The sequence below is a fragment of the Diabrotica virgifera genome, chromosome 2, assembly GCF_917563875.1.
Source record: "Diabrotica virgifera virgifera chromosome 2, PGI_DIABVI_V3a".
Classification (NCBI taxonomy): Eukaryota; Metazoa; Arthropoda; class Insecta; order Coleoptera; family Chrysomelidae; genus Diabrotica; species Diabrotica virgifera.
In genome coordinates, this window is record NC_065444.1 from 144885052 (window position 1) to 144912904 (window position 27853).

Below are 27853 nucleotides of genomic sequence, written 5' to 3' on the forward strand. Positions count from 1 at the left end.
GAAAGCATGAAAGCATCCACTGTTGACGTAAAACTCGATATTGAAGCGAATAACGGTTTTCCCGACAACACCAAGGCCTATTGTATTATAATTCACGACTGTGTAATGGAGTACTTCCCTCTTACCGAAATTGTAAAAAGTCTAAATTAGGCGCAGAAAGTGTCAGTAGTACACGAGCAGTCATCATGAGAGTAGCATTCGTAGATATTCAGGGATTCGATGTGGACGGGTGGTTTGTTCCCAAAGAACTTACCATTGAAATAGGTTTTAAACGAAGCCATTACATCTTTTTACCTCCGAAACCATTCAATGCGCTAAGTAATGAGGATAAGAAGACTGCATCATACGTGGAGAAAAAACTGCTTGGTATTCGATATTCTCATGGAGATGTAGAATTGTCCAAACTAAATGAAATACTTGAAACCAAGTTGTTGTATGCCGCTGATTACATATATGTCCGAGGAGAACAAAAGGCAGCATTTTTAAGCAAGAAATGTCACATTTTTGGAGTTTTTCCCCTTATTATTGATGTTTGCAAGTTTGATGGTACGCCTCTTGCTACTGGAAACGTTGGTCCTGCTACAAACCCCTGCCACGCTGTTGGACTATTTTCATGCACCGAAAGAAATGTGGATCGTCTACGACACTGGTTTTCTTCTACTGTAATACCGTTGTAATTTTTCTATGTATTAATAAATATGTTGTAGATTTTTTTTGGTTTTTATTTAAACACCTTATTTACTGATCAAGTCTTATATTATTGCATGAAGATTCGAATTTTCTCTTTACAATTTCAACAATAATTTTTAAAATTAAGTGTTTTCCACATTAAGCGTGGTATGTTGTTTGGCTAGCTTCATGTCTGGTTCTATTTGAATAGACGAAAATTTTTGCTTAAATCATGTATTGAACATGAAATTTGTTCTCATCTATTTATATTGTTTTATTTTACCACCAATTGAGTTTCAAGAATACAGATGAGGCTAGGCTAGGCTAGGCCGGGCGACCACCCTGTACTTTTTTACTGAAAAGAAGAAGAGATCTTGCGATAAGCGACCACTTTTGCACTCAGCGTACAGGGTGGTCCTCTTTCGGGAAAGAAGAAGAAAAGATATTGTTCTCTGGTCATTGTTGTTGATCACTTCTTCATGCAATTATTGCGTCATACAGGTATACAGGTGACACACACAGGTATCCAGGTGACACACACACAGGTATCCAGGTGACACACAGGTGACAATAGGTTTGCGTCATACAGGTATACAGGTGACAGACAGGTGACATCAGGTGACAACGTTCTTACACCCTCTGGTCATTGTTGATCACTTCTTCGGGAACGAAGAAGAAGAGATCTTGAGATAAGCGATGAGTTCTTACAACCCTCTGGTCATTGTTGATCAATGTCACGTAAATGTCACATCATTCACGTTCAAATGTCACGTTATTCACGTCACGTCACGTCATTCGCGTCACGTTATTCACATCACGTTAACGTCACGTCATTCGCGTCACGCCATTCACGTCACTTTCTGTTAGGCACTATACGGAAAAGAAGAAGAAGAATTGACAGTTAATGTTGAACGTTGACAGAAGAAGAATTGACAGTTGGCTTCTGTGTCGCCACCGCTTTCATTTGACACCCCATACGTCAAAATCGGATCATTAGCAAAGAAGATATGCTGTAATGCCGTTTTGGCAATGTCTATGTGTGGTTGTTTTTTATCTTAACGTATTCGCTACACCCTCCTCTTTCATTTAACGTTTTAATCATTAACATCAGACCAATAATAACGGAGATATGTAGTAATGCCCTTTTGATAATATCTTTGCGTTTGTTTTTTGTGTTAACGAATTCGTTACCCCCTATACTTTTCAACGACCCCTCACACTTCACGATCCTACGAGCCGTCGCGCCTCCACAACAAAAAGCGTCAAAAATGACCAGAATGAACCTTAGCGATTTTATTCGTTTTCCCATAAGAAATAACATGGGGCGCCTCCACCAAATAGCCAGAACTCTCATAGCCCTTTTACTAATATTTACCTGTCTAGCAACAATATTATCATAGCGATATTCCTAAATAATAAGGCTATAACATGCTAAAAGAATCACTCAAATCGGACTACTGGTTTAGGAAATTCGAGACATCAAACATGTTCCATTTTTAAGGTGTTCGGCTAATTTTGCCGGTATATATATATATATATATATATATATATATATATATATATATATATATATATATATATATATATATATATATACTGTTTTAAGTGTGTACTGTTTTAAGTTTTTATTTCAAGCTTTCGGCTATTAGCCATCATAAGGTGCTACAATAGCTATTTGTATAACAAGGGAGGAAAGTGCTACTTTTCCGCCCGAGAATGAAGTTTACTGCCCGACGCGTAGCGGAGGGCAGTAATCATTCGAGGGAGGAAAAGTCGCTTTACTCCCATGTTATACATATGGTTTTTCCACCTTCCTCAAATAACAAGTCATTTTTTATTTTTACTTAATTTATTTATGTAACTAACCAACAAAATTTATTCGAATCAAAACTAACAAGTAGGTACAGTATAACTGTCAACTGTCAAATATAAGTCAAATTATTAATGTAAACATTGTTAAATCAAAATAACAATTTACTGTTTTTTATCATTCTGCAAAATACAGGGTGTTTTATAAATAAACGTTAAAATGTATAGATACTTACGTAATAGAAAATAGATATTGTACAGGGCGTCAGTAAGTTACATTTCATGAATGAAATACCATGACGTCACTTTTACTTTTCATCCCTAGGGAGGAATAGTATATTACATACCTAGCGGGAAAGTACTCTATTTCAGCCGAGCGGCATGGTAGTTTACCGAGGTGCGAAGCACCGAGGTAAACTACAGAAGCGAGGCTAGAATGAGTTCCCGCGAGGTTTGTATACTATTTTACTCACAATCGGTTAGTAGTTTATGGATTTCTAATACTCACAATCTACCAATAATAATTTCGTTTCAAATATCTGTATCCATTTTCATTATGTGATAAGATGAATTATTTTAAGTAACCTGTGAGATCGTTGCTAGGTAACAAAACAAGTTTAACAATAGTTAATAGTAATCATAATTCCAATGTAACTATTAATATTTATAATTCCAAATAGTTTTCTTTTTGTTATTGTTGTTGTTGTTTCTTAATTAAATAAATGTTGAGTGGATTCTATTCTTTCTAAACCATCTTTTAATCAAAAATGACATTGACATTTGCAGGTAGAAAAGTGACAGATGCTAGTCGGGAAAGTACTTTCCCGGCTAGCTGGGAAAATAAAGTAAGTAATAAGTCGCTTCCTGATTACTTCAAAGGTTAGAAATCCATAAATTACTAACCGATTGTGAGTAAAAATATTTTCCTCCCTAGGGAGGAAAAGTACAATTTTGCTCCCTACAATCAGGTCCGGAAAAGTATACTTTCGGTAAAGGTAGGTGGAAATAATATTTTTTAAATGTGATTTTTTACTGTGTTGTAATTTTTAAACTTACCCATTCTTATAGGGTATTTTCCTGTTAATAATGCAGCTCTCGAGGGTGTACATGTCTGTTGCGTATAAAATTTATCCAAGATAACCCCATTGTATCCTAAAGCATCTATATTTGGGGTAGGTATTTGGCTAGATCCGTGTAACCCAAAATCGTTCCAACCCTAGAAGAATGTAATATAATGATAAATGTTGTTCTGAAGCTATTTCCTTGTGACATTTTTGTAAACAACTATTCTAAATGGGAAATAAGCCATAATATTATAACTAAACAAAGATTTCGACTTTTATTAACGTTTGGACGTCCAAATCGGATTTCGTTGTCAAAATACAAAATAATAATAATAATAATAATAATGACTTTATTGCTTTTTTTCAAAAAAAATACAAACTAGACAAACAGTAATAATTATAATAAAGGAAAAGGCGACGTTCGCTCTTAGATGATGTTCCTAGAAACACCAGCTAAGAAGAAATATTAATAAAAATAAAATAATTTTTTAAATTAAATTGTGGCTTATTTCCCATTCAGAATAGTTGTTTATAATAATGAATATAAAATATCCATTTTCTCAAATTGTAAAATGTAATGCCAAATAAAATATTGAAAAGAAGATCATAAAAGTCATAACTTTAAGATTATAATAAACGATCAATTCTAACCTACCAGCTTTTTAAGAAGTTTTATTGTCAGTTATTTTCAGCTCGACTTAGCAACATCAGAATGCTAAATGATACAATAGTGATACAATAGAAATATTTCTACTATGTATGTATTCCGAAATGTTTGCAAGGACTTTTAAGTTTAAAATATTATCTAAGTTAAGTACCGTAAAGTGAATGGGCTCACTTTACCTGAACGGGTGACTTTGCCATATTGTTCATGTTAATGTAATAGTTTTATTTTTCATAACGTTTTGGTAGCAATGGAGTTCAAATCTGTCATGCAAATGACAATACCATTGTGTATCAACTACGCGTGGAAAATAATGAAGACGACGATTTTTTTAAGAAAAAAAAATTAATAAAAAATATGCTTTTTCTGTCATAGAAGACATAAGCAATATTCCTAAAAGTGAGATTATTACCGTACTTATTACCAAAACCAGTCTGTCTTTCCTCTTCAAGGAATATTTTCACATACTCTGGGCTAATTAGCAAATTACAAGGAAAAGTTATCTACCAGCAATTTTATTGCTGGAATTGAATCTTATGATTCTATATATTAATAATATAGATATGCAAAGTCCGCAGATACTTAGTGTGCTACTTTTTTTATAAACAAAATACCGCGCGAAAATTGTGTTTTTTTCAATTTTTGCTCTATAACTCCAAAGATTTTAACTTTACACCAAAAACACTTAAATAAAAATTCACCGTAATTACATTCTGCAGACAGACATCTTTTTCGCGATTTAATTCGACAAAAATTTTCCTCGGAAAATGCGAGTTTTTAAACAAAATCTTTAATTTTCAACTATAATTTTAGGTAAGTAATTATTTATCAATAATTAGATTCCTTGGTGATATTAAAGCTACTTTGATATAAATTATATTTACAGAAGCCGATTGAAATTTAATAAACAGTTTAGCAACAATTAAATTGTTATTTAAAAATTTACGGTCGCCATAGTAACCACGATAATAATGATGAATAAAATTAAATAAGATTTTTGTATAAAAAGGCACTATACTTATCTGATGTACTTTAGAGAATTGAAATTGGACTATTTAAGCGGAATCAGAAATATTTTAAAATTAAAAACAATTTTTTGGCTTATAAACAAATAGAATATTTTGACAAGTATTAAATTAAATTATGAAAACGGTTTTGGAAATAATGCGGCAGGACACCTCTTTTAAAAGAAAAACCATTTAATTGTGACGAGTGGTTCCTGAGAAACAACCGGTCAAAGTTGACCGGCATGTACGGCGAAGATATAAAATAATATAGGATGGTAATTTTTGAACATTCACCTTTTTATTTTGGTCCTCTTTCTCCACACAAATTTTCGTATTTTGAAAGTCTCATAATATGTAATACCGATAGTTTTTATTATTATAATACTTATATGTTGCCTATTCTAGCATTAAAATCTCCGCAGAGTATGCGCATGTATTGTTTGGGCATCGTATCTATCATTCTTTCTAGGGCGTCGTAGAATTCATCCTTGATATCTTCATCCTTTTCTTCCGTTGGTGAATGAGCTGAGATGATCGAAATGTTGTATCGTTCTCCCTTTATTTTGATGTAGCATATCATTTCGTTTATAGGTTTGAAATTTAGTATATTGTGTACTAGGCCGTCTCTAATCACAAAGCCCGTTCCAGATTCATGTCTTCCGTTTTTGTTACCGCTGAAGAAGATGGTGTATTTACTTATTTTTATATTTCCATCGTCTGGCCATCTTATTTCTTGGACTGCTGGTATATCCATTCCTATGTTTTCTAGTTGTTCCACAGCATTTGTGGCAGCTCCAGGTCTGTACCAACTCTGGACGTTCCAAGTTCCGATATTCATAGTCCTTTTACATTGCATTGGTCGTTTTTTGTGTTTATCCGTCTGGTTCCGAGGCAAAGATGCAGTTTTCATAACTAGCTTCTTTTTCCGAAGGTAGGTAGTTAACCCTCCGCTCAACACTCCTCTTTTATCCGGGCTTGGGACCGGCTGCAGTAAGGTGATTTCAGAGCTACTCGGTCCACCCGTTCCTCACCCTACCCCAGGCAGAGTTAAATCGTTGATTGATAAATACGGAAAAATACGAAAGCCTATGCATTATTTTGTTGTCTTTAAAACCTGCCCGTATAGTGGCGCGCCTAGCTTAAATTTGTTGGAACTAGCCTTAGAGGGAAGAGTAAAATTCCCCCTACTCAAGGAACTAGCCAAGAACACGCGGTTATTTTACATGGCCCGTATTCAAAATTTTAACGCAGCAGTCACTATTATATTAATCTGTATTAATTTTTTTTTGTTTTTGTTTCTGCAAAAATGTTGGAAATATAAATTGACTATAGAGTTTTTTCACTAGTCTTGACCTCACAAGTAAATACTTTTCGAGTTATTTGCGAGTGAATATATTCATTTCTCAAAAAATAGTACGTTTTTAGACGGATTTTCGCAAATAACTAAAAAAAGAAGTATTTCACCAAAAAAACATTCATAGCAAAAATACAGCTTATCAAAAAGTGAAAAAAATGTTTTATATAAATATGACATATTATGAAGTCGTAGACCCAGTAAAAGCAGAGTTGTAGCTAATGAAAAGTAGGTTTTTATTATTTGTCAAATTCAAAATTGAATATTTCTACATGAAATAACCAAAAAATTAAGAACTTTTCGGGAAAACTCATCATAACTTTTTTAAAAAGTTTATAAACAGCTTTATTTTTTTGAGTTTCTAGTATCAGAAGTAAACAAGTTGCGCACAAAATAAAGTTGATCCCTTTTTTTGTAAAAAAATCTAAAAATCACCTCCTAATTAGCATCTCAAATGAAATTAATCAGTAGCGCTTCATAAGTTACTTTACGTATGTATGCTTATTATAGAGGATCTGTAAGTTTCATCGGTTCAAAGTGCTTATTTTTGAAAGGCTGTAGTTGAAAGGACTTCAATGAGTCACTAATCACGAGTATATGCAAATTCGGAACAGCCATATCTTAACCAATTTTTGTATTACAGTAAAACAAAATATTCAGAAAACCAAAACCTTTACACTTTGGGATATTTCGTATCACTGATAATTAAAAAATTATTTAAAAAAAAAGGCATTTTTATTCAAAATAAAAAAAAGTACTGTATAACTAAATTTACGATTAAACTTATAGATCATATGTATTATAAACAATACATAAGTAAAGTCACTTGTGAAGCGGTAACAATAATTTGATTTTATTCGTCTTGAGGGGCCAAACCAAAAACACAAACTACTTTTTTTCTTTTTAAATCGTGTTCTGTTGTGATTTATAGCAAATTTATAGCATCTCTTTCGAAATAAAAATTTTATGCAAGTTCCCTTTTAGAGGGTGATTTTCACGCTTTTTTAAAACTATTTTTACAAAATAGGACCAACTTTATTTTCAGCGTAACGTGCTTGATTCAGACATCCTGCTTATGTGTTGATTCCACTCTTCTTTTCTATTCTTTACCCAGGTATTTATATTGTCTATCCCACATATGCACCTGATTTCCTCACTTCTTACCCTGTCCCGTAGTCCTTTTCCAGCAATCCTTCTTAAGATCTTCATTTTGTTGGTATCCAGATGTCTTTGTATTTTGCTTGCATCTGATCTTGTTTAGGCAGTGTAAGTCATAACTGGTCTAATAACTTCAGTCAAATGACTTATATATTCGGTCCTTTGTTTCCACTCTAAGGTATTTGTTTTTCCAAATTGTGTCGTTTAGGCATCCGGCCGTTCTACTGGCTTTAATTATTAGTCTTTAACCTCTTCTTCGATATTATTGTCGGCTGATAGATTAATTCCCAGGTATTTACTTTTATTGTCTAAGTCCAATTTGCATCTTATTGGTTCTTTGGATATTACTAAGCTTTTTGTTTTTTAAGCTGATATTTTCATATTCATTTCTTTTACGTTAATGTTGAATTCGTGCAGTAATCTTTGTAGGTCGTCTTCGCACTTTGCTACTAACACGGTGTCATCAGCGTAACAGAGTATTTTTATCTCTTTATCGCCCATTTTTTACCCTCTTTTTTTCTTCACTTGTTTTATTATTGCATCCAGCGTTATGTTAAAAAGTAGAGGGATTAGTGAATCTCCTTGCTTGATTCCTGTGTTTGCTTCTATAATATGGGTTCTGTTATTATTCCATTGACTTTCATTTCTATTTTATTTCGTACATAAATGTTTTCTATCAGTTTTATAATATCCAGTGGTAAATTTTTGTCATATAGTAGGTGTATCACGTCTTTTAATTGTATTCTATCAAACGCTTTCTCTAGGTATATAAAACAGAAAAACACTCGCTTGTTATACTCTAATGATTTCTCCGCTATTTGTCTTATCACAAAAACTGCATCGTTATGATCTTCCCCTTCTAAATCCTTGTTGTTCAACCGATATATTTATGCACGCCATTATTTTCTTCATCAGTATTTTTGTTGGGAGTTTCAGTATAGTGCTCCGTAAATTTATCCCTCTAAAATTACTGGGGTCTGCCCTATCACTTTTCTTAATAACGCTATCATCTGAGTGGTATTCCATTCTTCTGGAATTCTTCCTGTATTTATTATTTTACTTATCAGGATATTCAGTTCTTTGTGATGTCTCTCTCCTCCGTATTTTAAAATTTCATTAGCTATTCCATCTTTCCCTGGTGCTTTTCGATTTTTCATCTGTTTTAAGGCGTTCGTTATATCTTCCTCTTTAATTTCTGTTTGCTCATCCGATTCTAATCCTGGTTTTCCAGTTCTTCATGATTAGCTGTTTGATACAGGTTTTCTAGGTAAGTTGTCCATGTATTTGTATCAATATGTTTTACTTCTATCAATTCCTTCATCTCTGCTGCTTGACCTCTTATCATTTTCCACATTTCCTTTTGTATCCCGTATAAGTCGTGATACATCTCTTTTGAAAATGCTTACCAATGTTCTGTTTTCTTCCTTCTTACTATTGAGTTTAACTCATTTCAAACTCTTTTAGATTCTTCACATATGTTTGTCTCGTTCTTTTGAATTTGTATTCTAGCTAGATTTTCTTTTTTTCTTGGCATTTTATTTTTATTTCTTCACAGATCCATGGGGTGTTCTCCTTTTCTTTCGTATATGTTGACTTATCTTAAGTTCTCCAAGTGCGTCCGTTGCTGCCATTTTGATATTATCTCTAATCTTCCTCCAACTTTCTTCTATGTCTTCATCTGGTGTTATGTAGTTTTCGTTCAGTACTTTTTGCAGTCTTGTCTGGTATAGATCTCGTGTTGACAAGTCTTGTAGCTGTTCTACTTTTATTCTTGTCTCACATTCAATAGGGTCTTTTTTCCTGTTTTTCGTAGATGTATTCTGATTTTTCCAAGTACTAGGTTGTGATCACTTCCGATATTAGCTGCACTTAAACATCTTATGTCTAGTACTTGAGAATAATGGATGTTTCTGTTTGTCAATATACATATAATCAATATCGGATATGTGTGGTCTTGTATTTTTGAATGTATATTTTTCTTGATCTTTGTGTCTGAAGAACGTATTGTTTATTCTAAATTCGTTCTGAGAGCAAAAGTTAGTAAGTAGTTCCCAAAGAGTTTACAATAAATTATTCAGAATTGATTAACTTCTTGGGAATAAAACTGAATAATCGTCTATCTTGGTAAGACAATATACACTCACTCCGACTGTCAGCTCAAACGGGCTTAACTTAATGAAAAATATCTCTCATAAACAATGGGATGTCGACGTCCAGACTCTTATGACTGTTCACTGAAATTTGGGTTTCAACCTGAGATACAGTCGGAAAAATCAAAGAATACCCATGAACGAACATATAAAACACACTGTATTTTCCTGTCAACATGTCGCAAAGAAAATTGCCCAGCGCAAGTACATGTAATAATAATTATTACATGTACCTGTGCTGGCCAATTTTTTGACACGGTGACATGAAAATACAGCGTGTTTTATATGTTCGTTCATGGGTTCATTCTTTCATTTTTTTCTACTGTACAATACGCTAAAGTGTTACGTTTGGCTTGTTCTCTTGTATGTAATGAAAACATGGATAATAAAGACCAGCTCCACTAACAAACTTGAAGTCTTTGAAATAAGGTGCCTGCACCGAATGCTTAAAATATTATGGACATACTTAGGGACATATTGCGAGGAGAACGATATAGTTGTCGGCAACTGGAACTCGAAGGAAATATAGAGGGTAAGAGAGGTCTAGAAAAAGATGTCATGGCTGGGTAATATTCGCCAAATGATATTAATGAAATTACTCGTAATAGAATAATGTAATCGTGACTATCTAGTATCTCACCTGACAATACAATGCACAGTGGACGCCTACGCATAAATACACGGCACCTTTAAGAAGTAAAGTTAATAATAAATAATTCAATACTTAGTCACTATTTTCCCTCTAACTCGGAAAATATCGACGGCACGAAAAAACTTGGAAGAAATTGTTGGAAATCGCGATTGCAACAATTCATGAGTCCTTACCATTTTTCTCTCGAAGAGTTTAAAGTGGCCGAGCGGGTTACTAAGTCAATTTCATTTAAGTAAATACGTTTGCAATATCTCCAAACAAAATATACAATTATCAGAAGAGACTGTAATTAACGAAAATAACTACCTATTTTTTTATCGAGATTATGAGGCAAATAAGAAATGTACAATATCTAAAATCACCCAGTGAGTATTTTTCTCGTTAAATAAATTTTTTATTAAATAAATTATATTGTTATATATATTATATAAAATTATTAAATAAACTTTATAATATTTAATGATTTGTTTCAAGAATTCAAATTAGAAGACAAATTACAACTACAAAATTATTCTTGCTAATTTAAAAACGAGTTTAGAAAGTAATACATAGATACACTCCAATAATTATTTTAAAGATTGCCATTGTTATCGTTGAATGAGAACTCAAATTTAAATGCATCAAAAGAATTAAATAATTTTTATTATAATCCGATCGACCCGACCGACCCCAAATTCCGATAACCAAAGCTACCTGAATACGTCTCATCGTTGTCTCAGGTAAATTCAATCTCGCACCTAGAAAGCTGATAACGCCATCTATTTCTAAAACCACTGGTGTCGTACATAAACGCTCATTTAGTTTCGCATCTTCCAGTAAATTTATCAGTCAACGGTTAAATGCATTGCACATAAGAATCCAAATTCCGATGATCATCGTGTCAATCTCCCACTAACGATCGACGAATTACTCGAAGTTGTTAATTCCCTAAAACATAGTGCTGCAGGGCAAGATGACATTTCATCGATATTTCTAAAACATCTTCATGAAGATTCCCCAATAAAGTTACTATAATTCTACAACATATGGCTAGGTAAACAATTTCCATCATTTTCGCGACAAGGTATAACTATTCCACTCAAGAAAAATGATACTTCTACCAATGTAACTGTCATTTAGACCCATCTTATTATTAACGTGCACACTTTGCAAACTCCTGGAAAAAATTGTCAACGAACGCTTGCTTTGGTATCTTGAAACACATAATCAATTCCGCCCAATCAGGATTTCGTCCAAATCGTTGCACAATGGATAATCTTATCACTCTTCAATCTGATATAGAAGCGTTCTCTAATAGAAATAACCTTGTAACTTTCTCTCTCGATATACATGCAGAGACATGTTAAGGATAGACCGGGCTAGTCATATGCCACTCAATGCATCGAGGTGTAACGCCGACATGGAATTGAGTGGTCCAGTAATATTTGGCTATCACATGCGCGGGATCATTTGGTTATAAGAGATAGATAGACCACCGATCGACTGTTTCCATGCTGTTTCCGCGTTACGATTTTTTGGTGAGTATGCCTTGTCTACGCTTAATATGTCAATGTATACATGCCTATTCTGTAACTCATTTCGATGATAGAAGTACATAAAATCGAATAGAAGTGGCCAAGTCGAATAGAAATAGTCAAAATCGGTATTCCATAACTCCCTCAGAATTTCTACAATCGGAATATTGAATAGAAATCACTTCGACAACATTAACCCTGTCGAAATTAGATTTCGATATCGGAATTGTGCTTGACGCGAGCGCATTGAATTTTGTTTTGACGTTTATATTTTATATCTACTAAATAGTATATTAAGTATGGAGAACGGTAAGGGTTTTATACCGATCGAAGACAATTTTTTGGAGGAGGAGCGGAGCGACGACTCCAATTATTGTCTGAGATCGGTTACCCTTAACGTTCGACATGCTTATAACGTTTTTTGCACGATTGATACCATTATAAATTATAAAATTAAACATTTTCGTCATATTGACTAGTTTCATTCATTTTATCAAGATAGATACTTTGGTTGTTAGGTAGTAACTAGGGTGCATAACAACAATGGAGAATTGAGTTTTTATTTAGTTGTCAATAATTTTAAGTACAATTTTGATTATTATAAATTAAAATATGAGCGAAAGTGAATTTGAAGAAATTGAACGGGCTTGGGAAGAAGGGTGTTCCGCAATTATTCCCGAAAAATCCAAAATCCGTTATCAAAATACCTACCAAAGTTTTAAAAAATGGTGCGAAGGCAAGAATTTAATAATCGAAGAAAAGACTCTATTGGCATATTTCGTTCAACGACATATGCAGTTGAAAGCTCCTGGAAGCCTCTGGGCAGAATATTCAATGATTAAATCCACCGTTTTTCTTCATGATGGCATTGATATTTCGAAGTTTTCAACTTTGATCGCGTATTTGAAGAGAAAAAATGTTGGCTATAGGTCTAAGAAAGCGAGCATTTTTACACGGGAGCAATTTGAAAAATTTCTGATGGAAGCACCGGATGAAGAATTTCTAGTTCACAAGGTAATATAAGTGGGATTTCATTAAATAATTTAACAAATTGTACCATAAGTTTCAATATTAATAAATATTTCGATAGTTTTCTTTATTCTTTCAAAAAATAAATTAAAATTAAGAGATTTTTTAACTCGACGGTAAGTGAATTACTTACCGTCGAGTTGGAGTACTTACCGTCGAGTTGGATTACTTACCGTCGAGTTGCTAGTAAATGTCACCTACTGACGTAAAATATGTCACGGTAAACAGTCAAAAATGATCAATCGTGCAAAAAATAATATATTACTCCTTATTTATAGTATTTTTACCTTTTGTATCTGTACCTTTTAATTTTTTAGTCTGTAGTCTGTGGTGTTATTTACTTGGATAATTGTATATTTAATTTAGTCATGTTGTACGAGTATGCATTGTACCTAACCTCGTTTTATTTGGTATCTGAATGCTGAAAGTTTGCCAGTTACAGTCTTGCCATACTTTTTTGTTTATTTCTTGTACAATTTCAATCATTGGCATAATGTACAAGAATAAATTGTACAAGAACGTTTAAAATATAAAGATGGACTTATAGCATTGACTGATAAATATATTATACCAGTTTATTATACTTGTATTTTTATCAATCAACGCTTATAGAAAAGAAAATATTTATAGAAAAGGCGCCATTTTTGGGAAAAGTTTTTTTTTTATTTACATAAAGCCGCATCATTTTGGGAAAAGTTGTTTATCAGTTATTTTAGCTGGAATCAAATCTTAAGATTGTATATTATTAGTAATATATTACATCATATATCTTTTCTTCATTTATCTTTTTTATTTATCAGTTTATCTTCTTTTTTATAACAATTTTAATTAACTTTGATTTAAAATCATTTATCATCTTTGAGCTTTTTGTGTCCAATATTTACATGTTATATTGTTATATTGTTTACTTTTCAAAACTTTTCTTTTTTGTTATTTGAAGACTATTTTTTAAATGCAACTGAACATTTGATTTGAACATTTGAACATTGATACAATTTCAAATTTAGAACCAGTAACAGACATCTCACAGAACACTAATTTCACTTGACAATGCGGTGTTGCCAACCCGTCCTGACAGCGCAGCGTGAAATAGAAATTGCCGACTTCGATTTATCTTGATTACGATGTGAGTTACAGAATGCCAATCCAAACACTAAAATGACGCGATAGATATCAAACATTCCGGGTAATTACGATCAGGTAATTACATTCCGGGTAATTACATTCCATTCAGGTAATTACGATTCGACTTGTTAAAAGTTACAGAATGGACCGTGATAGTCGTGACGTCAAATCACTGTTGGCTACTCTGAAATGGTTTCCAAACAAAGCAGAAATTCACACATGGTGTTTGTTTTGGTTTTTATAATTGGAATATATTGCTTGTAGGATGTTTAATTTTTACAAAATGGTAATGTGTTGGGTACCCGTGATTGTAATCAATGCTCATAGTATATTTCCCGCCATATTTGCAAATAGGACTGGTTAAAAACCTGAAGAAACGCAGTAAATACTATGTAGTGTGTAAATCCTTGATTCTGTGTAAGAACATTTATAAAATTAAAAGCAATATGATTGATATGACTAACAAGGATTGTGTCTTCAGAAAAAATGTGTAGATGATTGTTAAAACAAAATAAAATTAAAAATTATTACACAAATCACGTGTATAATCAATTGACAGTTGCTTTGTTTGGGTATTTTTATATCAATATTTGGAAACCTTTTTGACGTTTTGACGTCACACTATCACGGTCCATTGGCTGTGAGTTTCGACGGTAGCGCTCTCTCGCGGTTTGAAACTTGTACTTTTCTGATAAAATTGGTGTATGTGAAATATATAAAACGAGAAAAATAGATATTTATCTAGAAAAACACAAATTATGAACTGAAATATTATTGTAACCTTATTACTGAACGAATACACAGAATTAATAGTAAAAGTAATTATGTTTTTTTTTATTTTATTCATTATAATTTTAATATTTAATATATAAATTCAAGCGGCTGGATGACTGCTCACGCAAGAGGTCATTTAGAAAAAAAAAAGAAGCCTATGTGAGAGTTAGAGGTTACCTCTATTTTTATTGGCTGTGAGTTTCGTCGGTAGCGCTCTCTCGCGGTTTAAAACTTGTACTTTTCTGATAAAATTGTTCAAATTCAATGCACAAAACTGCCACTAACACCGCTGGCGAAAACTGTTAAATCCCCTCTACTCATCGGCTCACAGCGAATAGGGCTGATAGAAAGTGCTTTCGATACAGCATCAAGGCCGGCAATTCTAGAAAAACAAAGAGTCTAATTTATCTGGAAACATATATATATATATATATATATATATATATATATATATATATATATATATATATATATATATATATATGAAACTTAAAGCTAAAATCAATATCAACAAAATAATTAATATTAAAATTAAACTCACCAGGCTTCCGGGTTGAACCGCGTCGTTGGTTTCTAGGCCGAGCTTTCGACGTCCTCTCTGACGTCATCTTCAGGGCTTCCGGGGTCTCAGTCTCCTGAGGCTCCAGACACTACACTCACTACTCACTACTTCACTACTCACTGCAATACTGTTGTTGCTGACGCTGGGGCGGTCATTTATACCGTGGACTGATGTGACTGACGTGGCTGTCGATGACGTGGCGGAGTGGGAATTAGCGCGAAGATTATTTGGAGTGGCGCGAAGATTTTTGACGGCGGGAATTGTATTTGTAGATGGAGCGGACGATGTTTTCTTTAGGAGGGGTCTCCAAGTCGAAGGTAAACGGATGCCGTCATCTCTTTTATTGAGACAATTTGGCCGTTTTTCGATTTCTATGGCTTCTCGGATAATCCTTTGTTTATAGAAGCGGATGGGGGCTATGGTTCTGGAGTGTTCAAAGTCAATTTTGTGACCTGTATGAAGATGGGGTTGGCCTAGGGCTGAAACTGAATCGGAATTGCGAACAGATATGGAATGTTCTGTCGATTCTGGAATTTCTGAATGTCGATGAAATGAACTTCTCAAACAATATCCTATCTCACCCTCAGACATTCTAGTCAGTTTCGACATCGTTTCACTCTTTACTAACATTCCTATAGATGACACCCTAAATATTCTGGAAACGAAACACAGTATCCAGCAAGACCAATTATCTCTCATTAAACATTGCATGTCCAACACTTATTTCATCTTTCAAAATCAATTCTACAGACAAATAAATGGTGCCCCAATGGGCTCACCACTCTCTCCAGTAATTGCTAATATCTTTATGGAAGATTTTGAGACCCGAGCACTATCCACATCTACGCTCAAACCCACATGTTGGCTACGATATCTTGACGATACATTCGTCATTTGGCCCCACGGCAGGAATGCTTTAGCGTCTTTTCAGACCCATCTGAATGGTATACATCCCAGTATCCAGTTCACGATGGAGATGGAGACTGACTCATCCTTACCGTTTCTCGACGTTCTTATTAAGAAGAACCAATCACAAGGTTTTCATCACTCTGTTTATCGAAAACCCACCCATACCAACCGCTACTTGCATGGCAACTCTCATCACCCACTTTCTCAAATTAATTCAGTCATTAATACTCTTGTCTCCAGATCAATCCGTCTTTCCGATGATGCAAGTAGATCTACTGAACTCTCTTCTTTAATACAAGCCCTCATCCAAAACGGTTACCGCGAAAATCACATCGATAGGAGCATCCATAAACTTCAATCTCCCGCTCAATCACCACCCAAAGAGTCAGATCCTGATCATACGAAAGCTTTTCTTCCATATATCAAAGGTGTTACTGACAAAATCGACAGAATTCTTAAACCACGAGGAATAAAAACAGTATTTACCCCCCAACAAAAACTTTCATCTCTTGTCCGATCCGTCAAAGACAACATTCCAAATGAACAACACGGAGTTTATGAAATTCCTTGTGCAGACTGCCCCCGATCTTACATAGGACAAACCAATCGTAGAATCCAAAATAGGATTTATGAACATTCCATATCTGTTCGCAATTCCGATTCAGTTTCAGCCCTAGGCCAACACCATCTTCATACAGGTCACAAAATTGACTTTGAACACTCCAGAACCATAGCCCCCATCCGCTTCTATAAACAAAGGATTATCCGAGAAGCCATAGAAATCGAAAAACGGCCAAATTGTCTCAATAAAAGAGATGACGGCATCCGTTTACCTTCGACTTGGAGACCCCTCCTAAAGAAAACATCGTCCGCTCCATCTACAAATACAATTCCCGCCGTCAAAAATCTTCGCGCCACTCCAAATAATCTTCGCACTAATTCCCACTCCGCCACGTCATCGACAGCCACGTCAGTCACATCAGTCCACGGTATAAATGACCGCCCCAGCGTCAGCAACAACAGTATTGCAGTGAGTAGTGAAGTAGTGAGTAGTGAGTGTAGTGTCTGGAGCCTCAGGAGACTGAGACCCCGGAAGCCCTGAAGATGACGTCAGAGAGGACGTCGAAAGCTCGGCCTAGAAACCAACGACGCGGTTCAACCCGGAAGCCTGGTGAGTTTAATTTTAATATTAATTCTTTTGTTGATATTGATTTTAGCTTTAAGTTTCATTGTATTAACCGCGGAAACCTTTCCGAACATATATATATATATATATATATATATATATAACAGGTATATAATATTTGCTGAACAGTTAGGAAACAAGGCTGAAATATTGGGGTAGCAGCAATCTCAAAGAAAACTCTTTATAATAGTTCCAAGCTTTCGAAAATGTTTATTTTCATCATCAGGGAAACTACAATCATAAATAGACAGTATTTAACAAATAGGCTAACTGAAATCAATAATAATTGCTATCTTTGTGTTACCAAAAATCCAGAACACCATAGTTTCCTCTCACTAAACCAGGTGTCGAGGATCCCCAAAAACACAAAAACAACAAAAAATTGTTTTGAGAAATGCAGAGTCAATACTTTCACTAAAAACACTGCACATCACAAAACAATCTTACTAAAGAGTTACTTATATGTTTGTACTTACATTATTTGAGGATGTTGAGCCTAGTTGTTAAACACTGACATATAAAACGAAATTTTGTCCTGGTACAAATCGTATATAAAAATTAAAATTAAAAACTATATATAAAAAATTGTTCTAAAAATCGAGTATAAATTGAAAAATGGTAAAATATTTTAAAAAATGATGTATGTCAAATGGCATTTTTGAAAATGTCTAACAAATGTTATATCGATTTTTATTAAATTTTGTTTGAATTCATACGGAAACGTCACTACCACTGAACCAATTATAATTATTTAATAAATGTTTTTTAAATTTTGAAATAGGAAAATTCCGAAATGAGAATAAAACAGTTTTAATCAATGCAAAGTTTTTTTTTTTTTTTTTTTTTTTTTAAAGTAGATGTCTTTTTTATTATGTGATTTATATTGAAAAAATCTATAAATTATATATTAAATGAAAGAAGAATTTGAATTATTAAATTTAAATTGGTTATTTTTATCTAAGGTGAGTAAATAAGAATAAATTTCACTGAGATGTCTTACATCTGATTTTTTGTTTATTGAATTTTCTTCTTGAAAGATAAAAGCCATTTCCAAAAAGAGTCTTTTGTTATATGAGTTCTCAGAAGCTAGTACTTTAGTATATTGATAATCCATTGTATGACCTTCTTTGGAAACGTGTTCTGCTAAAGCACAACGTTCAGGATGTAGTCTAGAATCACTTTTATGTGATATTATTCGAGATGATAAAGTTCTCGAGGTGATACCTATATAGTTCATATTACAACTATGACAAGGTATACTATAAACTACATTGGAACAAGATAATGCAGGAGTTTTATCTTTCAGTCTAGTAAAAATTGAGTTTATAGATAATGTGATACTATTAGCTATTTTTATGCCACTAATTTGATTAAAGATTCTGCATAGCTTTGGTGTGATGTTTTTAATGTAAGGGAGTGAAAAATATTTAAAGTTAATGGGTTCCTGGTTTTCTGTAACATTAGGAAGATTATTTAAATTTTGGTTGTTAATACTATTATTATTTGTGTATGAGATGTCAGATGTGTTAAAAAGTAATTTCTTTATAAGGGTTTTTGGATAGGAATTGTCAGTGAATATATTAAATAATATTTTTAGATTTGTATTATGAAATGAGCTGTCTGATATTTTTAAAACCCTTGATTTCATTTGTTTTATTAAATTAACTTTTTGAGAAAATTTATGGTATGACCAATAATTCATATACCTACCTGAGCTTATTGGTTTTTGGTACCAGTCAATCATTAAGGTGTTTGTAGTAGTATTACGAATAAATTTAGTATCTAAGAAGGGTAGAGTACCATTTTCATCTTCTCTTTCTAAGGTAAATTGAATGTAAGGATCATAACTGTTGAAGATGAATAAGATTTCATCCAAGGCATTGGAAGGTAGGCTAAGTATTATGTCATCAACATATTTCTTAATAAAACAAAGGTCAAAAGGTAGTACTGGTATTACTACGTCTAACAAATCTATTAATTTAATAAAACAAATGAAATCAAGGGTTTTAAAAATATCAGACAGCTCATTTCATAATACAAATCTAAAAATATTATTTAATATATTCACTGACAATTCCTATCCAAAAACCCTTATAAAGAAATTACTTTTTAACACATCTGACATCTCATACACAAATAATAATAGTATTAACAACCAAAATTTAAATAATCTTCCTAATGTTACAGAAAACCAGGAACCCATTAACTTTAAATATTTTTCACTCCCTTACATTAAAAACATCACACCAAAGCTATGCAGAATCTTTAATCAAATTAGTGGCATAAAAATAGCTAATAGTATCACATTATCTATAAACTCAATTTTTACTAGACTGAAAGATAAAACTCCTGCATTATCTTGTTCCAATGTAGTTTATAGTATACCTTGTCATAGTTGTAATATGAACTATATAGGTATCACCTCGAGAACTTTATCATCTCGAATAATATCACATAAAAGTGATTCTAGACTACATCCTGAACGTTGTGCTTTAGCAGAACACGTTTCCAAAGAAGGTCATACAATGGATTATCAATATACTAAAGTACTAGCTTCTGAGAACTCATATAACAAAAGACTCTTTTTGGAAATGGCTTTTATCTTTCAAGAAGAAAATTCAATAAACAAAAAATCAGATGTAAGACATCTCAGTGAAATTTATTCTTATTTACTCACCTTAGATAAAAATAACCAATTTAAATTTAATAATTCAAATTCTTCTTTCATTTAATATATAATTTATAGATTTTTTCAATATAAATCACATAATAAAAAAGACATCTACTTTAAAAAAAAAAAAAAAAAAAAAAAAAAAAAAAAAAAAAAAAAAAAAACTTTGCATTGATTAAAACTGTTTTATTCTCATTTCGGAATTTTCCTATTTCAAAATTTAAAAAACATTTATTAAATAATTATAATTGGTTCAGTGGTAGTGACGTTTCCGTATGAATTCAAACAAAATTTAATAAAAATCGATATAACATTTGTTAGACATTTTCAAAAATGCCATTTGACATACATCATTTTTTAAAATATTTTACCATTTTTCAATTTATACTCGATTTTTAGAACAATTTTTTATATATAGTTTTTAATTTTAATTTTTATATACGATTTGTACCAGGACAAAATTTCGTTTTATATGTCAGTGTTTAACAACTAGGCTCAACATCCTCAAATAATGTAAGTACAAACATATAAGTAACTCTTTAGTAAGATTGTTTTGTGATGTGCAGTGTTTTTAGTGAAAGTATTGACTCTGCATTTCTCAAAACAATTTTTTGTTGTTTTTGTGTTTTTGGGGATCCTCGACACCTGGTTTAGTGAGAGGAAACTATGGTGTTCTGGATTTTTGGTAACACAAAGATAGCAATTATTATTGATTTCAGTTAGCCTATTTGTTAAATACTGTCTATTTATGATTGTAGTTTCCCTGATGATGAAAATAAACATTTTCGAAAGCTTGGAACTATTATAAAGAGTTTTCTTTGAGATTGCTGCTACCCCAATATTTCAGCCTTATATATATATATATATATATATATATATATATATATATATATATATATATATATATATATATATATATATATATATATTGATACATGTATCCATGTGACTTCCAAAGTAGATTCTCGTAATACGTTGTTACTTCATATATACCGTTATGACTTCCGATTTCGGAAGTCACAACGTTTTGCCTATATTTTTACGAATTTGGCTACTAGATGGTATCAGAAGGCTTATATTAAAAATTTCGCTGGAAGTCATATCGTATCTAACATACTCATAAGATCAGATTTTAGTTCGACGGTATATCACCAGCGCTAGTGTCGCTCCCGTGCTACTATACAGGTTATGTACACAACGCGTAGCGTCTTCCGTATACCACACCGCTCGGTGTGACTTCCGTTTTTTGGCAACCCTGTGTAACGGTTTCCAGACATTTATGTGTTGTAGATTCGCGGTCCTAATCGTACTTAGTGTTTTGTGTGCCTTTTGTTTTTAAAGATGAATAATAGCAGATCTGCTTTACTTTTAAAGTTAGCCTTAAATGAAGGTACAATAAGTGATTGTATATCTCTATAATTATATATTTTCTGTACTTATTTCAATCTATAATATTTACTTACCTATTTACTTATATAAATTCATTTTTCTCGTGTTTTTGTTTACTTCCTTTTTTACAATGAACTTCTAATTTAATCTACACTCACCGGCACGAAAAACGGGCACCCTAAAAAAATGGGTAATTTTTGATGTCTCGTATCTCCCAAACCTTTGGTCCGATTTAAGTAATGTTTTTAATATGCCTTATTATTTAACAATATAGCTATGATAACATTGTTGATAGACAGGTAAATTTTCATTGTATACCGGGAGTACCAATCAAACTGGGTTTTTTTCTCAATTTTCACAACACCCTGTGGAATATTCTAGCCTTTATAAAATATTTAAATTAAAGCCTAACTATAGCTCCAGGTTTTATTAACATTCTGTTTTTTTATTCATTCGCTTACGTTGGATAATAAAAAAGTTAAGGACTTTAACAACTAGCCATGTTCTTTATCGATACAGGTGTTTCTAAATATAAGTGCGACAAATTTTAAGGGGTAATTTCTGCATGAAAAAATAATGATCGTTTGGCAAAATAATTTTATATTTGCAAGCATTTGCGGACATAGCTTTATCAAGTAAACGATCATTATTTTTTCATGCAGAATTACCCCTTAAAGTTTGTCGCACTTATTTAGAAACACCATGTATTGATAAAGAACATGTTTAATTGTTAAAGTCCCTAACTTTTTTATTATCCAACATAAGCGAATGAATAACAAACAGAACATTAAGAAAACCTGGGGCTATAGTTGGGTTTTAATTTCAATATTGTATAAAGGCTAGAATATTCCACAGAGTGTTGTGAAAATTGAAAAAAAAAACCAGTTTGATTGGTACGCCCAGTATACAATGATAATTTACCTGTCTAGAAACAATATTATTACAGCGATATAGTTAAAGAATAAGGCTATAACATATTAAAGAAATACTTAAATCGCAGAATAGGTTTAGGAGATACGAGCCATCAAAAATGACCCATTTTTTGGGGTGCCCGTTTTTCGTGCCGGTGAATGTATCTATTAAATAATCTAAATTATTTTTAAAAATCTTATTAAAAGCTTAAATACAAGAAATGTAGGTAAATGTTCTCATTTAACGAAATTTCCGAAAATTGTGTATTTTTTGACCCAAGTAGGCTGAAAAATCGATTTTATAGTTATTGTTATTTCGAAAGTAATAAAACGTGTAAAAATTACAAAAAAATTGAATGTACAATTACAATTGAATGGAATTAAATACACGATAAAATGAATCAAGAGCGATAAAAAGTTTAAAGTAATAAATTCTAGTAATAATATAAAATACAGTAAACTCTCTCTTAAGGGGGTAGGCGCAAAATCTCTGTCCAATGCTATTTAAATACATTTATTTTTTTCGAATCCTGAGAAAACTAATAAATATCTTTTAAAACATACACCCAGAATGAAAGATAACATTATTACGGGGGACCGAAAGTCCCTTAGAATAAAAAAAAGTTTCTTTTGAATGAAATATTCGAAATTAAAAATCACACTAACTTTTCTCTTGTTTTTTCATCCCATTATCTTTATTAAAATAAACATATATTAGGTATATAAGTTATTAAAATAAACATTATATAAGTTTTCAGGGACTTTCTGCCCTCGGTAATAATGTAAGCTTCCATTCTGCGTTTAAATTTTTCAAAAATACTTATTAGTTTTCTCAGAATTCGAAAAAAATTAATGCATTTAATTAGCACTGGACTAAGATTTTGCGCCTATCCCCAACGAGCACCTCCTCTATACGGACGGTATTTAAAACAAAATTCATTTGCCGATATACTGAGCCTGTACTCTTCCGGACAATCCCTTAAAATGATGTGTACCTAAATGAAAAAAAAAATACATAGATATTTTTTCCAAATATTTTAGAATACAAAACTACAATATTTATATTTTATTATTTCAAATTAACACAGAGATGACAACGAGTGATATTTAATAACTCTTTACCTTATCAGCAGTAGGTAATAAAAATCAGGTTCTAGTGTGGGATCCGTCATTAAAATATTTTGTGTGTCGGTCATTAAAAGAAATGTGACACCATAACGCGTTGCTCTAATAATACTTTAACATTGATATTATGTTGTGACTAAAAATGTTAACAGAATGTCTGCTTGGCAAAAGAAAACATCGGCACAATATCAATTTTCTTCTTTGATATGTTACCTATGTGTATGCCAAATTTCATGTCAATCTTAAGTGGTTTTTTTAAAATTTATGGGTTTTGCAATATTTTACCGTCAGCGAACGGACTAATAGAAGAGGATCCGATATAAGGCCGATCTGCATCGATATATTTAATGGATAACAATAATTATTGGATATGTAATTTAGTATGTTAACAATTATAAAAAACAAGGGGTGCATGATCTAATTTTCTTCTGACTATAATCAATTAATAATTAATAAATGACTTTTATCTACTCTATGTCATATTATAATATATAAATTTTTAGTTTGTGAAAACTGTCATTATAGATAGCAGTGCTTTAAAGTAAGCATGAAGTAACAATGTATTTTAAATGGGATTTACTTTTCTCACTGTTTTTGACACACTTTCATATAATTAAATATTCTTTCTTAACTTTCGCGTTTCATGGTGATGACATCTTCTTTTTCTTCAAGTGCCATCTCCGCGAAGGAGGTCGGCAATCATCATAGCTATTCGGACCTTGGAGACGGCTGCTCTGAAAAGTTCGTTTGATGTACATCCGTACCATTCTCTCAGGTTGCGTAACCACGATATTCTGCGTCTCCCTATGCTTCTTTTTCCTTGAATCTTTCCCTGCATAATGAGTTGGAGCAAGTTGTATCTCTCTCCACGTGTAATATGTCCGAGATATTCCAATTTTCTGGTTTTAATTGTATTTAAGACTTCCATTTCTTTATTCACCTTTCTCAGAACCTCTTTGTTTGTGACGTGTTCTGTCCATGATATTTTTAGAATTCTTCTATATACCCACATTCCGTAAAACAGAGTCGAGAAAACGTAGCACCTTGCCAACCTTATTCTTAGCTCTAACCTTAGATCTCTTGTGCAGAGCACAAGAGAGGTGATGACATAATGAGCAATAAATTACAAAAAAAAAATTTGACAGTTTTGTGGTTTGAAAGAAATTAGAATTTTTATATGTCACAGTTCTAAGAATTGTAGAATAGAAATGAATTCCAGTGACGAAGAGTTACAGTATTTTTATTTGTTTATCGTAGATAAAATATTGTATGAAATTGTGCGTGAAGTACTTTTTGCGAACTTACGCGATGTATAGCACTCACTCCGTTTCATAAATAACTATTTTCATATATTAAAAAAAAATGTTTCGACCCGGGTAGATATTATTCCAGATTTTCAGATTTGGGCACAGAGTTGGATTGTTGGGGCATATATGGAGAGCAGGTAGCGCAACAACTATAAACTCAATTTTACAATGGAGACCCGGAGTTAGAAGGAGACGCGGAGGAACTAGAATAAATGGTTACAGGAATTAAAGGAAGATTTATATAGGGCAGGAATTAGAGACTAGCAGAAAAACAAAAGAGGATAGAAAGAAATGGAGAAGCATAGTCAATAGTATCGAGTAGCAGATTGGGAAAAATCTGCTCGAAAAAGATGGATCTAGATAGCTTTTTAGCGGGTAATCCCCACCTGGAGGGTTTAGCCATTTAATTTTTTATTACATATTATTATTGGTACATCAAAAATTAAAAGGACGGTGCCTGTAATAAAATCTAAAATATTAAAATTTTCTATAAGTTCAAATTTATTTATTAACATTTTTGATATAATTTTCATAAATAAATGACTTACTATTAACACTTTTTTAATTAATTCCAATAAATCCATTTTACAGCAATAATAATATATTAGTATTTTTGTTAAAATAAATATCAATCATATTATCATAAATAACACAGGTTTACAAAAAAAACTAAATTTCGGACAATTTGACGAAACCATATGACAAGGGGGTTTTTGGAGTGGCTGATCACAAATCCGGGGTCTGCTCACCTCTATCGCGTCAGGTAAAGGTCATTTCAAGGTCAAATCAAGATAAATCGACAGTCGCTCTGAAAAAGTATATTAGGGGGTTCTTGGGGTCGCTGAAGATGAATCCGGAGTCCGCTGACCTCTATCTCGTCTAGTTCAACGTCATTTTAAGGTCAAATCAACATAAATTGACACAATTGCTCTGAAAGTATAGGGAGTTTTGGGGTCGCTGATCATGAAAACTGCGGTCCGTTGAGCTCTACTACGTCATGTAAAGGTCATTTCAAGTTCAAATCAGGAGGAGTTAACAAAATTGATTTGACCTTGAAATGGCCTTTACCTGACGTGGTTGAGCTCAACGGGCCCCAGTTTTGTGATCAGGGACCCCAAAAACACCCTAATATACTTTTTCACAGCGATTGTGTTGATTTATCTTGATTTGACCTCGAAATGACCTTCAGCTACACGTGATAGAGGTCAGCGGATCCAGGATTCGTTATAAGCGACCCCAAAACCCTCCTAATATACTTTTTCAGAGCGACTGTCGATTTATCTTGATTTGTCCTTGAAATAACCTTTACCTGACGTGATAGAGGTTAGCGAACCCCGGATTCGTAACCAGCGACCCCAAAAACCCCCCTAGTCATATGGTTTCGTCAAATAGTCCGAAATGTATTTTTTTGTAAACCTGTATAATCAAAAGAATATCAATATTTTAATTTAAATAGACAACTTTAAAACACAGACAACTATATTCACAGTAAAAGTTTCAAAAGATCACACATTACGCTCAAAATAGGAGGTAAATCAAGCAGACGAGTCGTTGTGACTTCCAAAATATGACAACACCGCTGGAAGTGACAACGCGCCTTGAACTACCCTATATATGGAAGCCATAACGTATGCTGTACGCTTCGGTATATACGTATATATATACAAAATTTATTTTGGTAAATCCTTTCCCCTCAATAGGTAGACCCATTTTATAAGCCCCCCTTTTACCAAATACACAATTTTTAAAAAATAATTCCTAGTAGAAAAGGTGGAAGTCGGACAGCCTCTTCTGTATACCGGAAGTCACAACTTAACGTGCATCAATATATATATATATATATATATATATATATATATATATATATATATATATATATATATATATATATATATATATATATATATATGAAACTTAAAGCTAAAATCAATATCAACAAAAGAATTAATATTAAAATTAAACTCACCAGGCTTCCGGGTTGAACCGCGTCGTTGGTTTCTAGGCCGAGCTTTCGACGTCCTCTCTGACGTCTACCTTCTGAAGATGCTGAAATAGTTAGACAAGACGTCGCTAGAGTTCTTAGGAACTCAAAGCCCCCTACTCCAAACATTAGTCAATCTGAGAGAAAAGCCCTGAAAGAACTTCAAGCAAATCCAGATCTAGTCATTCTTCCTGCCGATAAAGGAAACGCCACTGTCATCCTAAACACTGCTTCTTACATAGATAAGCTCTCAAATCTCATTAACACCCCCGACTACAAGCCAGTTTCTAATAATCCCACAACCTATTTGGAAAAAACAACAAAAACCATCATCAATAAAACTTCTCTTCCTCTTGCCGTAAAACTTTAATTCCTCGTGAAAAGTCTTCTAGAACACCTCGAATATATGGCCTACCCAAAATTCATAAACCCGATCTTCCTCTACGCCTCATTGTCAGTGCATACAACTGTCCGACACAACCTTTGGCAAAATATCTAGCCAAAACTCTTCAACCTTTCGCCGAAAATGTCTCATCTTTCGTCAAAAATTCTTTTCATTTCATCGAACTTCTCAAACAATATCCTATCTCACCCTCAGACATTCTAGTAAGTTTCGACATCGTTTCACTTTTTACTAACATTCCTATAGATGACACCCTAAATATTCTGGAAACGAAACACAGTATCCAGCAAGACCACTTATCTCTCATTAAACATTGCATGTCCAACACTTATTTCATCTTCCAAAATCGATTCTACAGACAAATAAATGGTGCCCCAATGGGCTCACCACTCTCTCCAATAATTGCTAATATCTTTATGGAAGATTTTGAGACCCGAGCA

The 27853-nt window shown here is 32.9% G+C and overlaps 1 protein-coding gene across 2 annotated transcripts in view; it reads right to left on the reverse strand.

The window, feature by feature from the left end:
* The window catches only part of LOC126880258 (arylsulfatase B-like), a 190533-nt gene that overhangs the window by 155336 nt on the left and 7344 nt on the right, over positions 1-27853 (reverse strand). For both annotated transcript variants that reach the window (XM_050644028.1, XM_050644027.1), the window contains one exon: positions 3535-3694. In XM_050644028.1, the coding sequence (XP_050499985.1) occupies positions 3535-3538 (4 nt within the window). In that variant the 5' untranslated portion in view covers positions 3539-3694. The remainder of the gene's footprint in view (positions 1-3534; positions 3695-27853) is intronic.